Source organism: Wolffia australiana, chromosome 13, assembly GCF_029677425.1.
Source record: "Wolffia australiana isolate 7733 chromosome 13, ASM2967742v1".
In the NCBI taxonomy this organism is placed as follows: Eukaryota; Viridiplantae; Streptophyta; class Magnoliopsida; order Alismatales; family Araceae; genus Wolffia; species Wolffia australiana.
Genome location: NC_135847.1, coordinates 2,790,154 through 2,803,642, shown reverse-complemented (window position 1 = coordinate 2,803,642; position 13,489 = coordinate 2,790,154). Strand labels below are relative to the sequence as shown.

Genomic DNA, 13,489 nt, shown 5'->3' with positions numbered 1-13,489 from the left:
CAGAGGAAGTTTTTGTGCTCATTTGGGTTGGAGACATGCCAGAAGTGTGCATCATATTGAGCAAGAAGAATTTCTATGGGTAGCCACGTTGTGGGAACATTCCAGATGTGACATTTTATTAAGTGTTCAGCAGTACAACACACTTTAACAAGTTGTGCAATGTACTTGATTTTCGAGGTTGTATCATCTGACCTAGTGTAGACCACTGCTCCAAAATAGAACAGTCTATATGCAGCATCTTCAGGTTGTTTTATAAAATATTGTTCCAAAATAGAAATATTTCTCCTCCGTATGATATAATTTTATCAGCGATTAGTAATAATGGTTTTCTTATAAACAGATTATAAAATGTAGTGGGCTATTTTTTTAATTGGAACCCAAATGTATCATATATCATTCATTGGTCTATTTTAGATGTTTTTTGAATAGGAAGAAAGTTTTCATGAGGCATGGAAGAGTTTAAAATAAGATTTTTATGGTAATATTTAGGTTGTGATTGTAAAGTTACAGCAGTATTAATGATATGCAATTATAAAGACAATTTTGGATCGTATATGTACCATTAATAATACAAGTATGTGTTGTCAGCAAGCCAATTTGGGTTCTTGGACACATATATAGTGAATTCCCTATCTCATTGAATGTTCATTAATACAGTGTATTTTATAATACTTGATCCAACTTAATGAATTATGATGAGGTCACATGATGAAGATCACAAGCTTTTAGGCATGTATTCTAAATAATCCTATATAAATGAAAATAAGGGCATAAAAATATCTGGATACAATATCATTATTTAGTCCAACTCATACGAGGAGTATAGTATAAGCTTGAGCCATTAGTTTGGAGATACTAAGGGTAGATTGTGAGTGCTATTTATTAGAAAGAGATCATTGAGTTGGTCTATACGAACCCTTGAATGGTGTTATACCAAACTGTTAATTATGTTGGTTCACTTCACAATTGTTTAAGTGGACCTTAGATGCGAGACACCAAAGGTGTATTGTGGATGGAAAATTTTTATTTAATTATGACCCATGAGTTTATAATCATATATTTTGAAATAATATTTGCTCTTGAACGATCAGTATGAGGATAATTGAATGCTCAAGACGGAGTAAGAAGGAATAATTCAAGAAAGATTGTGCAATGAATGTCTTTGTTCAAGGCAGCAGGGTATCAGAGAAGAGTTATCATATCATTTTTTAATGTGTTACTTACTAGGATAACGAAACAGAGTTTCAGAATTGACCATACCCTAAACCTTCCAACGAAATAGTCTGTATTGACTCACTCATAGAACCTTTCAGTCATCATTACCATCTACATATAGTACAATTTGAAGAAATAATAGAATCTTTGTTCAAAATCATTGATCCACATGTTATTCATGTGGTACACATAGAAAGAAGGTTGCGGACATGTTATACTCATTTCAGATAGTTGCCAACTAAACCCTTGGGTCCATTTTGAGCCTTTAAACCATTTGTTTAGTAATGAATTAAAATTTAGGGTGTATAATTATTGTTTTTATTTCAGTTACTAAATAATTTAAATCCTGACTCATAAAAGAATTTCACTAGTTAGTGATCAGAAAGAGTTGTCGCCACAAGGAAATAATTTGGGGTTTAAAATGCCGTTCATGTGGTGATTAGGGGATGAGAGAAGATATGTATAATATAAGAATACACTAAGATGAGGAAGATGATAGGGTAATACAATAAGATGGGTATGTGTACAATGATAATGAATTGACTAATTGATGGGTGTTGAGAAGGTGAAGACGAAAGTGCAAGAAGACTCATGTAGATCCTGATATGCTGATATATTTGGCCTCGATCAACACCTAGTCTCCACTTTCTGGAAGAAGATGAGAAAAAAAAAGGGGGCTCTCAAACTGACTCACATGGGTACCGAATGAGGGGTCCCCTTCATAATTGCTCTCTGGAGAATTTTTCATATAACTTCATGGGAAGAAGTCTTCATCTCTAAGAACATTTCATAGAAGTTCCCAAACTTAAATCTTGTGTATGTGACCCCCTAATCTCCTTGTATCATTCTACTTAAAAACTTTATTGGGCTAACATTATTAATTAACTATATCACATATAGACCAATTTATCAAGGATTGATTTTTGTGAATCAATGGGTTAAGTCAATGGCCCATGGGGTGCCAAGCTACATCTTTTCCCCCTAGGACCCTTCTATGAGTCTCTTAAAAGATTTAATGGCCCAATAACCTGTATTTGGCCAACCTTCTTAATTAACTATATCACTTATAGATAAATTAATCAAGGATTTATTTATGTGAAACAATTGATTAAGTCACTGGCCCATGGAGTGCCAAGTCAGCCTTTTTCATTTATGAATCTGTCTGATTCAAAGGGGAAGAACTCAGATCCGTATCTCTATATATTTTCTCAAAGAATAATCAACTTTTTTTGTTTTTAAGTGGAATTTTCCTCCATTAACTGTACTATGATATGTGTTGTCATCTGACTCATTCAAAAATACCCTATAATTCTGTCAAAAGGGTGGTGCTAGAAATAAGGAATGGAAGACATCATCAATCGCAAAATTTTTAATTGTGACAGAGGTGTAATGAACGACGGGACAGTGCTGGGTGAAGTGACAGATGATGTGACAGAATATTGGTGACAGGTGAGGTAATAGTGTCAGAGGGTCTTGGCCAGGTGAAGTGACAGGACGACCGTCATCGATGATGTTAGTGACAAAATTTTATTTTATGAAAGAGAGAGAGACCAAGAGAGATAAGAGGGAGAGAGAGTATGAGAGGCTGGGATAAACAAAGGTGCTGCGAGAGAGAGAGAGAGAGAGAAATAAAGAAAGAGAGACCACGAGAGAGAATAGGTAGATACAGAGATACTGAGAGAGAAGAGGGAGGGAGAGAGAGAGATCGAGAGGGAGGAAGAAGATGGAAAGAGAGACAGAGAGAGATGAGAGAAAGCGAGACCTAGAGTGATACCTAGAGAGAGAGACCGAAAGAAAGAGAGAGGGAGACCGAGAGAGAAAAGAGGGAAAGAGAGGTACAGAGAGAGAGATAATGAGATACCGAGAGAGAAGAGGAAAGAGAGGCAGATAGACAGAGATGAGAGAAAGAATGATGATATAATAGGGAGAGGGAGAGACCAAGAGAGAGGAGAGAAAGAGAAACCAATAGAGAGAGAATATCAGACTGAGAGAGAGGATGGAAAGAGAGATTGAAAGAGAGAATGATCCTAGCAGATTGTAAGGATCCATAGTAGAGTATCATCTCCTTGCATTATGTTTTCATCATTATTCCTACCTTATACCCTTATTATTATCACCATTAGTCATGTCTTCCACATATATGTCACGTGTTACGCCTTTCACATAATTGTGTATTTGTCATCTTACAGGCATCGCACTTACATCGTTCTGTCATCACATAGTACTTATATATCCATCTATCTTCCTACCTTGGTAGCATCACTTCATGTTATATGTCACTCATTTGTATCTTCTCGCTCACGTCACCATCTCTTATCTGTTATGATTTATACTACTTTTTAATCCCCTTGCGTCTTCACCTCAAATTTTCCTAGTCTCACTATTCCATGTTTTTTGTATCTCCTTGTGTCGTTAATACTATTTAAAGAACATTCAATCCCTAATTAGTGTTCAAAAGCACCAACGACAAAGTAAAACCCTACTTTTTTTATCAACATACCATATTGTTGTTTTATGTGACAAAGGTATGATGTAAGGCCCCAAAGTATGTGGCATTTACGTGCAGAGGTCTGCATGCCAACCATGCATAGTGCACAGGCAGACTTCCCCAAGGGGAAACCATGTATACTTAGAGTCGAGACAGGGAGTCGAGTATGTCATGAAACCATAACATGCACCACGAGTGGTAATGTCCCTCCCTGATCTTTAATGCAGATCCCCGCATGGTGCTCACGCTCATCAGCCCACATGCACATCGGATCAGGAATAGGGCATGAGTGCAAGGTGCTGATGCATGCGCTGGGACACATCTTCCGGTACTACCCACGCAAATGCAAAGCCCTATCCCAACACGGGCAAAAGCACGTGGGCGTCACAATGGATGTAGCCATGGTGCGCAAAAGCGCCAAGACAAATGCGGGGCATGTGATGTGTCCCTATAGGTGATGATGCAGTGTGCATGAGCCAAGTCCAAAGCACGATGGCACCAAAGACGACCAAAGTGGAAGAGGTGTCAACGTGGGTGTTGGAGGCATGAATAGTGTCAAGGGGGCTCCGAGCATGATGGTGATGCAGGTGGACATTAGGATGTGTAGTAAAATTACCATCGGGTATGCAGAGGGCCATGTCCCACAAGTGCATGGAGCGCCCTGCCATACGGCATGCTTGGAGCCACAGTGCATGCAAGGGCAATGCTGTGGGCCCCAAGATGTTGGAGCACTATTACCCCTCATCACGGGTTGCATCCCATCTCTATGTTCTTGTACAGGACTCATGCCCATATAGTGGCTACGGGCACCATAGTATCTTTACACGTGTGTTAATAAAAGGACTTGGTGTTCTGCTATGATCCTAGCCCAAACTCTTTCAAACACCCAAGCAATCTCAAGCTTTCCTACGAGACTTCCGCTGCCTAAGTGAAGGCTGCTCAAGATTCGTGCCCAAGCGTTGAGGTCGCCGCACATTCAGTTTGAACATTTTTCTTAGCTGTGTATTTGACTGTGTGAACTATGGGCTTAAAGGGGTTGAAAAGGTTTTTAAAAAAAAATATTAAGACTCATCCAACAGATTAAAATATTTAAGGTGTTCCTATGTATGGAATGAGATAGATGATATAATATACTCAGTGATTTGGTGAAGGTTAGGATAAAATTTCATGTTGAATAAAAACAGAAAAGTGGTTTGAAAAAATTTCTAGAAGATTATCATATGATGCAGATCACTGATGGCATGATTTCTAGATGAAAGCCTTATTTCCCTTATAACTCCATGAAACTTAGACCAAAGAACACAATTCTGGATCTTTTGTAGTTGGGTTTCTGTTAGGAGAAATTTTCATCTTGAGTTTGAATTCAGCATGTGAAATTGTTCAGAGGGTAGTGGTTCCCCATTACTTATTTTAGTCCTAATTCCACAAGGAAGACAAATGAGGATGAAAACTTTGAAGGTGAAAAGCTTCATCTGAGGTTTCCTATTGGTACAAGACTATGGAAACTTTTAACATAACCAACCTTGTGTGATCTGAGATCAGACACACTGACTACGGATTGACTGACTTGGCGTTATGTTAGGCATACTAAACTATTACTTTCACCCTGATATATTTAAAAACTCTTGCTCATTTTCATTCGAATACACTAAGTTTTAATCTCACGTACAATCTATTGAAAAATTCAAAGTCGGACACGCAGTCATGCGATAAAACGTAATTTTTTCTTCTGACTTTCCATTAACATTTACTAGTTCAATCTCTAAAGTACATTCTTCTAAGGTCATTCATTCTTCAATCACGTCCACCATCATCATAAATCTTTACATGACCCTTGAAAGTTGAAAGCTTGTCAACCTTTCTCACCTCTAAACTCTACCAACTTCTATTTTGAGGGTACAAGATTGATGCATCACTCTAGTAAAACCATTCCATATCTTATTATATATTTATTCAGCGAATGATCACTGTTGTCCCATTATCAATATTTCTCACATTGGCATTTTTCTATCGTTAGTTAAGTACACCAAGTCATCCATGACCCAAAAGATGAATATTAAACTGTTGTGAAAATATTTATCACACAGGAAAGGGCGTATTGCTCTCGGGCTCTTATTAAGCAATATATTTTATCATTGTTTTTCTTGTTCTTAGGGATCCAGATTGTTTTACAGAACATTGCATTCCCCTTTCCAGGGTCTAGTCATGCATCAAATTTTATGCATGTCTTATAGTGTGTCATAAGTCAAGCTCATTTTTTATGCTCAAACGAAACGTAAAGAAATTTAATTGTCCTTGTGTAAGTGCCATCCAAGTGACTTCCAGCAAAAATAACTGAAAATCTCTGAGACTCCTACAACTTTAAACTTAACTCAATGTTGTCGACCTCATGAACTCAGAGCATTCAGAGACTATCCGTAGAAGGGACCTCAGTAGTAACCACTTCTGGAGGTACAACTTCATGTTATAAACGATACCCTTGGCAACCATTCTTCTAAAACATACTGCAAAAAACTATCAACTCAATATTCATGTTTTACCTACTCCATGAGAAGAAAACCACCAAATGGCATGGCGAATGAAGTCAGCTTTTATCTTGTTGGAACAGTACCTCCAGGGATCCCCTTCATCTATTGTTAACCAGAGGGCAGAGCAGCAACAGCAGGCTTCTATTTTCTGAGTCAATATTTTCAACCATCAACACTACACAAAACAATCATCTTCTTCATTCATTATGAATTACAGGGCAGAGAGGGACGAGTTGGGCTATAAAAACCCAACCCAGATCCTCTCAGCTCTTTGCAAACTCTATCCAACATGTCCAAGAAGTCCCTGACAATCACAAAGATCCCAAGAGGATTTGCATCCTCCTTACCCATCTCACCATGGAAGTACTCAGTAACATCCCTGGCCAACCCAAGAACTCGCCTTTCTTCTTTTTTAAGCTCCTCCAAGACTCCGGCGGCGACATCAGAAAAGGCGGCCATGGTCTCGGCGAAGCCCTCGCCCATGCACTGCTTTAGAAGCTTCTGAAGCTCATCCAGGCTGCTCGCGAGACTGGCGGCACCGCCGCCCAGGGCAACAAGATCCATGGCTGCTGTCTTCTTCACATTATGAAGCTCGGCGCTAAGCCCGGAGACTAAGTCTAAGCAATTGAATCTTGCACCGTCTTCTCCTTTCTCTGCCTCGGCTCGCGCAATCTCTTGCACTACAAAGTGTAGGAGCGTGGTTTTGCCATCTGCGCTTTTCACGTCAGCGAGCTTGAGCAGTGCATTGAGCTTGAAGGCCTTCGCTCCGCCTCTGATCGTGCCCACATTCATCCTGTTCCCCGTTTTGAGAACAGCATCGAGCAGCCTCATGAAAAGCCTGCTTGTTCTTAGCTCCTGGCAAGCTTCCTGCTTACAAAATGCTGAGTTATCAGATAATGCTTCAGTGACGTCTGACATAGAGACTGACATTGACTGAGTGGTTAACACTGTCAATTGTCACGCGATGACGTAAAATTCTATCTAAAATTTGGCACAACGGTTACTGACATACTGTCAACCGTCCATGGTTATCTTTATTGTCCCCATATTCATCCTGTTACCCGTTTTGAGAAGAATCATGCAGCCTCTTGAAATGCTTGCTAGATCTAAGTTTTACAACAAGCTGCTTCATAAGAGAAATATCTATTTTGCAGAAAAAAAAATTATGTCATGTTTTAGAAAACCACGATGATAATTTATCTAGTGTTTGTGAAGAATGGCAAAATCGCCATCGTCATCCAGCAACCCATCATTATTGTCATCACTCGATGTCTGCAGGCTAGAGTGACAATGACAATTTCATTGACCCAGGGTAGATGAATCATGTCATTCTCATTATCACTGGTTGTTATTCAGAAAAAAAAATCTCATTATCACTGGTGATCTGAGCTAGAATCAGAGGGACGAAGACGATAATGTCTCGTCATCGTCCTCTGTGACAGCAAACTCTACATTATTCTGAACTGAACAATTCTACAAAGTTCCAGAAGACAAGTAGCTCGGTATGATTAAGAGAAGCATCGTGCTGTTTAACACTAGATCACCATGTATGTTCAGGGACGGATGACGGACAATAGTTTGGACTATTGGAACAGGACTGAAAGGGTCTTCCATTCAGTCATCTGTTACAGAGCTCACCAATTCGTCCTGTTCCTGTCTGTGAAGTTGAACGGAACGGATGGCAGGATGATTAAAAAAAGACTAATTGAGCGGAGTTTGATGACAGATCAAGAACTGATGATGGGTTTAATTTTGTTCTCCGTTCCAAGTGTAGGACCCGTCGCTGATACCTGTCTATAGACTAGTTGATTGATATTTAATGACAAAAGAGGACGGAAGTGGAACAGAAAAGGGTTTTTGTCCGTTGTGTTCCGTTCATCATCCATCCATCAGCCTTCCAAAACATGCAAAAATGAAAAGAATGGAGGATAGAGAAGTACCTCCAGCGTGGAGTAGCAATCTCTCAGGTGAGCTGACTCATCTGTGAAGCTTTCTTTGAAAAGCATGGCCTGAATTCTGGCGAAGGAGAAAGGTATGGAGAGAACTTCTTTGAGGAACTTTTCAGCTGGGTCCAGCTCCCCATTAGTGTTTCCTGCAAACTCTAAGAGCTTCACTTGTTCTTCCTCCGTCGGCACCATTTTCACCAGAGCTTCCATTTGCTGTGCACTCAGCCCTGACCCTGTTCGCCCCAAACATCCAACAATATCAAACGAAGATGATCCAGCTGTTAAAATCACAACTACAATACAAAGATTCTGTCTTTTCATCCGTAATCATAAAAAATGGAACGAGATTCTAAAGATCAGCGAGAAAGAGTAAACCATCCAACGCTAAATAGGGAGATAATAGGTGTGAAAGTAGAAGACAAGGTTTTGTGGAATTTCTTTTAAGATTGATTGATGAAATAGCTGACCCTGTGAACAAAAGCACATGTACGACCCAAAGATTTCATCTTTTAACCATAATCGTCAAAAACGGAATTTGACACTAAAAAAAAGCAAGAAAAAGAAAACCCTTATCTTACCCTACATAGATTTGAAAAACAGAGGGCAACATGTTGTCGGTTCATTTTCAAGTTTGATTGATTAAAGGGCCGACCCACTCAACAATACAAATCTTACGACAAAAATATTACATCTTTTTCTCCATAGTCATAAAAAACAGAACAATATTTTAAATTCAGCAAGAAAAAGAGAGCCTCTGCTCCCCCACATTAATATACAAGGTGCGCAAAGAAGAAGGCAATGTGTCGTCGCCTGACTTTAACAGATCGATTGATCAAAGGGTCGACCCAAGCAACAAAGAGATTCCATCTTTCCATGCATAATCATTTATAAAACGAATCAAGCTTCTAAAATCACCTGGATAGGGAAAACCCTCCTACCCTACATAGAGGAATTCAGTGTTCTCGTTTAATAAATCAGAAGGCTGACTCAGTCAATAAAACCAACCATAGAACAATAAGATCCAATCTTCCCATACATAATCACCAAAAAAACCGGTCAAGCTTCTAAAATCGGCTAGAGAGAGAAAGCCCTCCTACCCTACATAGAGATATCAGGTTTTGTTTTGTAATTATCAAAAGTGATAAATCAAACGGCTGACTCAGTCAGCAAAACCAACCATAGAACAATAAGAACCCCTCTTTCCATACATAATCACCAAAAAAACCGATCAAGCTACTAAAATCGTCTAGAGAGAGAAAGCCCTCCTACCCTACATAGAGATATCAGGTTTTGTTTTATAATTATCAAAATGGATAGATCAAACGGCTGACTCAGTCAACAAAACCAACCATAGAACAATAAAATCCACTCTTTCCATACATTATCACCAAAAAAACCGATCAAGCTTCTAAAATCGGCTAGAGAGAGAAAGCCCTCCTACCCTACATAGAGATATCAGGTTTTGTTTTATAATTATCAAAATTGATAGATCAAACGGCTGACTCAGTCAACAAAACCAACCATAGAACAATAAGATCCCCTCTTCCCATACATAATCACCAAAAAAACCGGTCAAGCTTCTAAAATCGGCTAGAGAGAGAAACCCCTCCTACCCTACATAGAGATATCAGGTCTTGTTTTATAATTATCAAAATTGATAGATCAAACGGCTGACTCAGTCAGCAAAACCAACCATAGAACAATAAGAACCCCTCTTTCCATACATAATCACCAAAAAAACCGGTCAAGCTTCTAAAATCGGCTAGAGAGAGAAACCCCTCCTACCCTACATAGAGATATCAGGTTTTGTTTTATAATTATCAAAATTGATAGATCAAACGGCTGACTCAGTCGGCAAAACCAACCATAGAACAATAAGAACCCCTCTTTCCATACATAATCACCAAAAAAACCGATCAAGCTTCTAAAATCGGCTAGAGAGAGAAAGCCCTCCTACCCTACATAGAGATATCAGGTTTTGTTTTATAATTATCAAAATTGATAGATCAAACGGCTGACTCAGTCAGCAAAACCAACCATAGAACAATAAGAACCCCTCTTTCCATACATTATCACCAAAAAAACCGGTCAAGCTTCTAAAATCGGCTAGAGAGAGAAAGCCCTCCTACCCTACATAGAGATATCAGGTTTTGTATTATAATTATCAATATTGATAGATCAAACGGCTGACCCAGTCAACAAAACCAACCATAGAACAATAAAATCCACTCTTTCCATACATTATCACCAAAAAAACCGATCAAGCTTCTAAAATCGGCTAGAGAGAGAAACCCCTCCTACCCTACATAGAGATATCAGGTTTTGTTTTATAATTATCAAAATTGATAGATCAAACGGCTGACTCAGTCAACAAAACCAACCATAGAACAATAAGAACCCCTCTTTCCATACATTATCACCAAAAAAACCGGTCAAGCTTCTAAAATCGGCTAGAGAGAGAAAGCCCTCCTACCCTACATAGAGATATCAGGTCTTGTTTTATAATTATCAAAAGTGATAGATCAAACGGCTGACTCAGTCGGCAAAACCAACCATAGAACAATAAGAACCCCTCTTTCCATACATAATCACCAAAAAAACCGATCAAGCTACTAAAATCGTCTAGAGAGAGAAAGCCCTCCTACCCTACATAGAGATATCAGGTTTTGTTTTATAATTATCAAAATGGATAGATCAAACGGCTGACTCAGTCAACAAAACCAACCATAGAACAATAAAATCCACTCTTTCCACACATTATCACCAAAAAAACCGATCAAGCTTCTAAAATCGGCTAGAGAGAGAAACCCCTCCTACCCTACATAGAGATATCAGGTTTTGTTTTATAATTATCAAAATTGATAGATCAAACGGCTGACCCAGTCAACAAAACCAACCTTAGAACAACAAGAACCGTTTTTTCCATATAGAATCATCAAAAAAACGGATCAAGCTTCTAAAATCAGCAGCAGAGAGAAAACCCTCCTACCCACATAGAGATATCAGGTTATACTATAATTGTCAAGATTGATTGAGCAAAGGGCTGACCTTGAGTCAAAGCACGGCGGACCTGATCCGACGTGGCGTTGACCGCCTTCAACAAGATGGTGAGATTCTGCAGCCTCTTGGGCTCTAAAACTCTCTTCCCAGGAGAGCAAGTCGCCTTCCCGGGGCCGTCCTCACTTCGTCCTGCCCCCTGCATGTTGTAGCTGAAGAGCGAGCCAATCGTCTTTTCATCAAGCCTGTCAATCACCCAATTTATCAATTCTCCTTGCCAAATCATTCGTCCAAATTTAATTACCCATCTCGGTAATTCCTCAAATCAGCAAAGAAAAACTGATTTTTTCCTCCAAAAACCCCGAAAAGAATGAATTATCCATGATGGGATGAGAAATACAATTCATTCATAAGATGTTCACCGATTTGGGTATTCATCAAAATCCGCTTAAGACCAGTTTTCTTCCTCCAAAAACCCAGAAAAAACGCCAAATCAACGTAAAGGAGCTTTTAGGGTAATCTTCAATCAGCGAAAAAACCGCTTTTTTCCTCTCAAGAAAAGGCAGAAAAAATCGATTGTCACACTTCCAAGAAAAGAAACAAAACACCCTCAAAGGATCCACACCGTTCTGGGGATTCCTCAAATTCTCCAAAAAAAAACACATTCTCCAAACCAAACCCGGGATTTTTAAACCTCTCCCACTTTCCAAAACGAACAGCAACTCTCTCAAATCCCAAAAAAAACCCATTCTTCGCCTTAAAAAAAGAAACTTTCTCCAGGAAAAGAAATCCAACTCACTCAAATCCCCATAAAAAACCCATGTTTCGCCTAAAAAAAAGAAACTTTCTCCAGAAAAACAAATCCAACTCACTCAAATCCCAAAAAAAAACCCATTCTTCGACTTAAAAAATGGAAACTTTCTCCAGGAAAACAAATCCAACTCACTCAAACGAGCTGCACCGGATCTTGTCCCAGACCATCGTTCTATCCGGAGCCGCCCGAACTTTGTCCCAATGCAAAGGTTTCAACTTCGGCAAAGCCGACCCACAAACCGACGCCACCAGCGGCGGCGGCGGCGGCGGCGGCGGAGGCCCAACTCTCTTCACCGGCGGCGGTGGCGGAGGCGGAGGCGGATGAACAGGAGGAAGAAGAAGAGGAAGAGGGGTTGACAGAGAAGGCAAGCTCTCAGAATCGCTCTTGGGCGGCGAAATCTTCTCCAAAGCTTCAATCTCCGGCAACAATTCATCAACTTCCGACGTTCCCGCGGTCGTCGGCGAAGTGGGCACGTCGATATCTTCGAGATAGAAGACTTGCCTGGCCGGATCGAAGCTCACCTTGTCCATGGAGTGCCCGAGATGGGTCCTCTTCAAACCCACCTCCGTCTCCCCCCCCTTCTTCCTCCGCAGAAGAACAACGAGAAGAGCGACGGCGACGGCCATGATAACGAGGCAAGCAGCGGCGGAACCGGCCACGGAGATGACGATAACGTGGAGAGAAGTCGCGTGGGGGAGGTCTTCGGGCCTTAGCGAAGGAACCCGGCTCGGGCGAGGCAATGGAGAAGTGGAGAAGGTGAAGAAGGGCCGGCGGAGAGGCCATGCAGAGGGCGGGGAAGCCGCTGGGGAAGGAGACGGCGACGGTGGAAAGGAAGCGCGGTCTTGGCTGATGGGTAGGCCGAGGAAGAGTCTGAAAGTGTTTAGAAGAGGAGAGGAGAAGGCGTTGTTATCGTAGTCGCCTCCCGGGAGAGGTTCTATCGGTGTTTTGGCGAAGGCTTTGGAAGGGAGAGAGGAGAAGAGGAGGAGGAAGAAGATGGAGGAGAGGGGTCTTCTCTGGGTTGAAGAAGGCATGGAGTTTGCCGTTGTTATGGAGACGGCGTTGGAGGGGAGAGAGGAGGAGAGGAGGAAAAGGAAGATGGAGGAGAGGGGTCTTCTCTGGGTTGAAGGGGTTGAGAGAGAGTGTTGGGGAGAGTGGGGGAGTAGGTTAGTGAGCAGGTTCTTGCGAATCTCTTTCTCGGAGAGGTGCAGCAGGCTTTAATGCCACTCCGAGGGAGACCCTGCCAGAGCTCGTCAGCTAGTAATGGCTCTTTCTCTCTCTCTCTCTCTCTCTCTCTCTCCCTCTCTCCCTCTCTCTCTCTCTCTCTCTCGGGCTCTCTCTCTCCCTCTCTCTCTCTCTCTCTCGGGCTCTCTCTCTCCCTCTCTCTCTCTCTCCTTGTCTCTCTCATTCTCTCTCTCTCTCTCGTTCTCTCTCATTCTCTCTCTCTCTCTCGTTCTCTCTCATTCTCTCTCTCTTTCTCCCTCTATTAGTCTCCCTCGCTCAG

At 40.9% G+C, this 13,489-nt stretch overlaps 1 protein-coding gene across 1 annotated transcript; it reads right to left on the bottom strand.

Annotated features, from left to right (window-relative positions):
* Nucleotides 1-6,407: 6,407 nt before the first annotated feature.
* On the bottom strand, nt 6,408-13,173 carry LOC144711308 (formin-like protein 11). Its single transcript, XM_078585259.1, has 4 exons — nt 12,121-13,173; nt 11,226-11,419; nt 8,172-8,410; nt 6,408-7,098 (listed from the first exon to the last, which is right to left on the bottom strand). Exons 1-4 carry the CDS (start codon nt 13,017-13,019, stop codon nt 6,436-6,438), a joined length of 1,995 nt encoding a protein of 664 aa, XP_078441385.1. The 5' UTR covers nt 13,020-13,173; the 3' UTR covers nt 6,408-6,435.
* Nucleotides 13,174-13,489: the final 316 nt, after the last annotated feature.

Bases quoted from the DNA above. Each gene is read 5' to 3' on its own strand.
- LOC144711308 (XM_078585259.1), bottom strand. From the start codon at position 13,019: ATGCCTTCTTCAACCCAGAGAAGACCCCTCTCCTCCATCTTCTTCCTC. The intron at 11,420-12,120 runs GTGAGTTGGATT...GGTGATTGACAG, and splicing joins ATCCGGTGCAGCTCGTTTGA to GCTTGATGAAAAGACGATTG. The intron at 7,099-8,171 runs GTACTTCTCTAT...TTTTGTAAGCAG, and splicing joins ATTGCTACTCCACGCTGGAG to GAAGCTTGCCAGGAGCTAAG.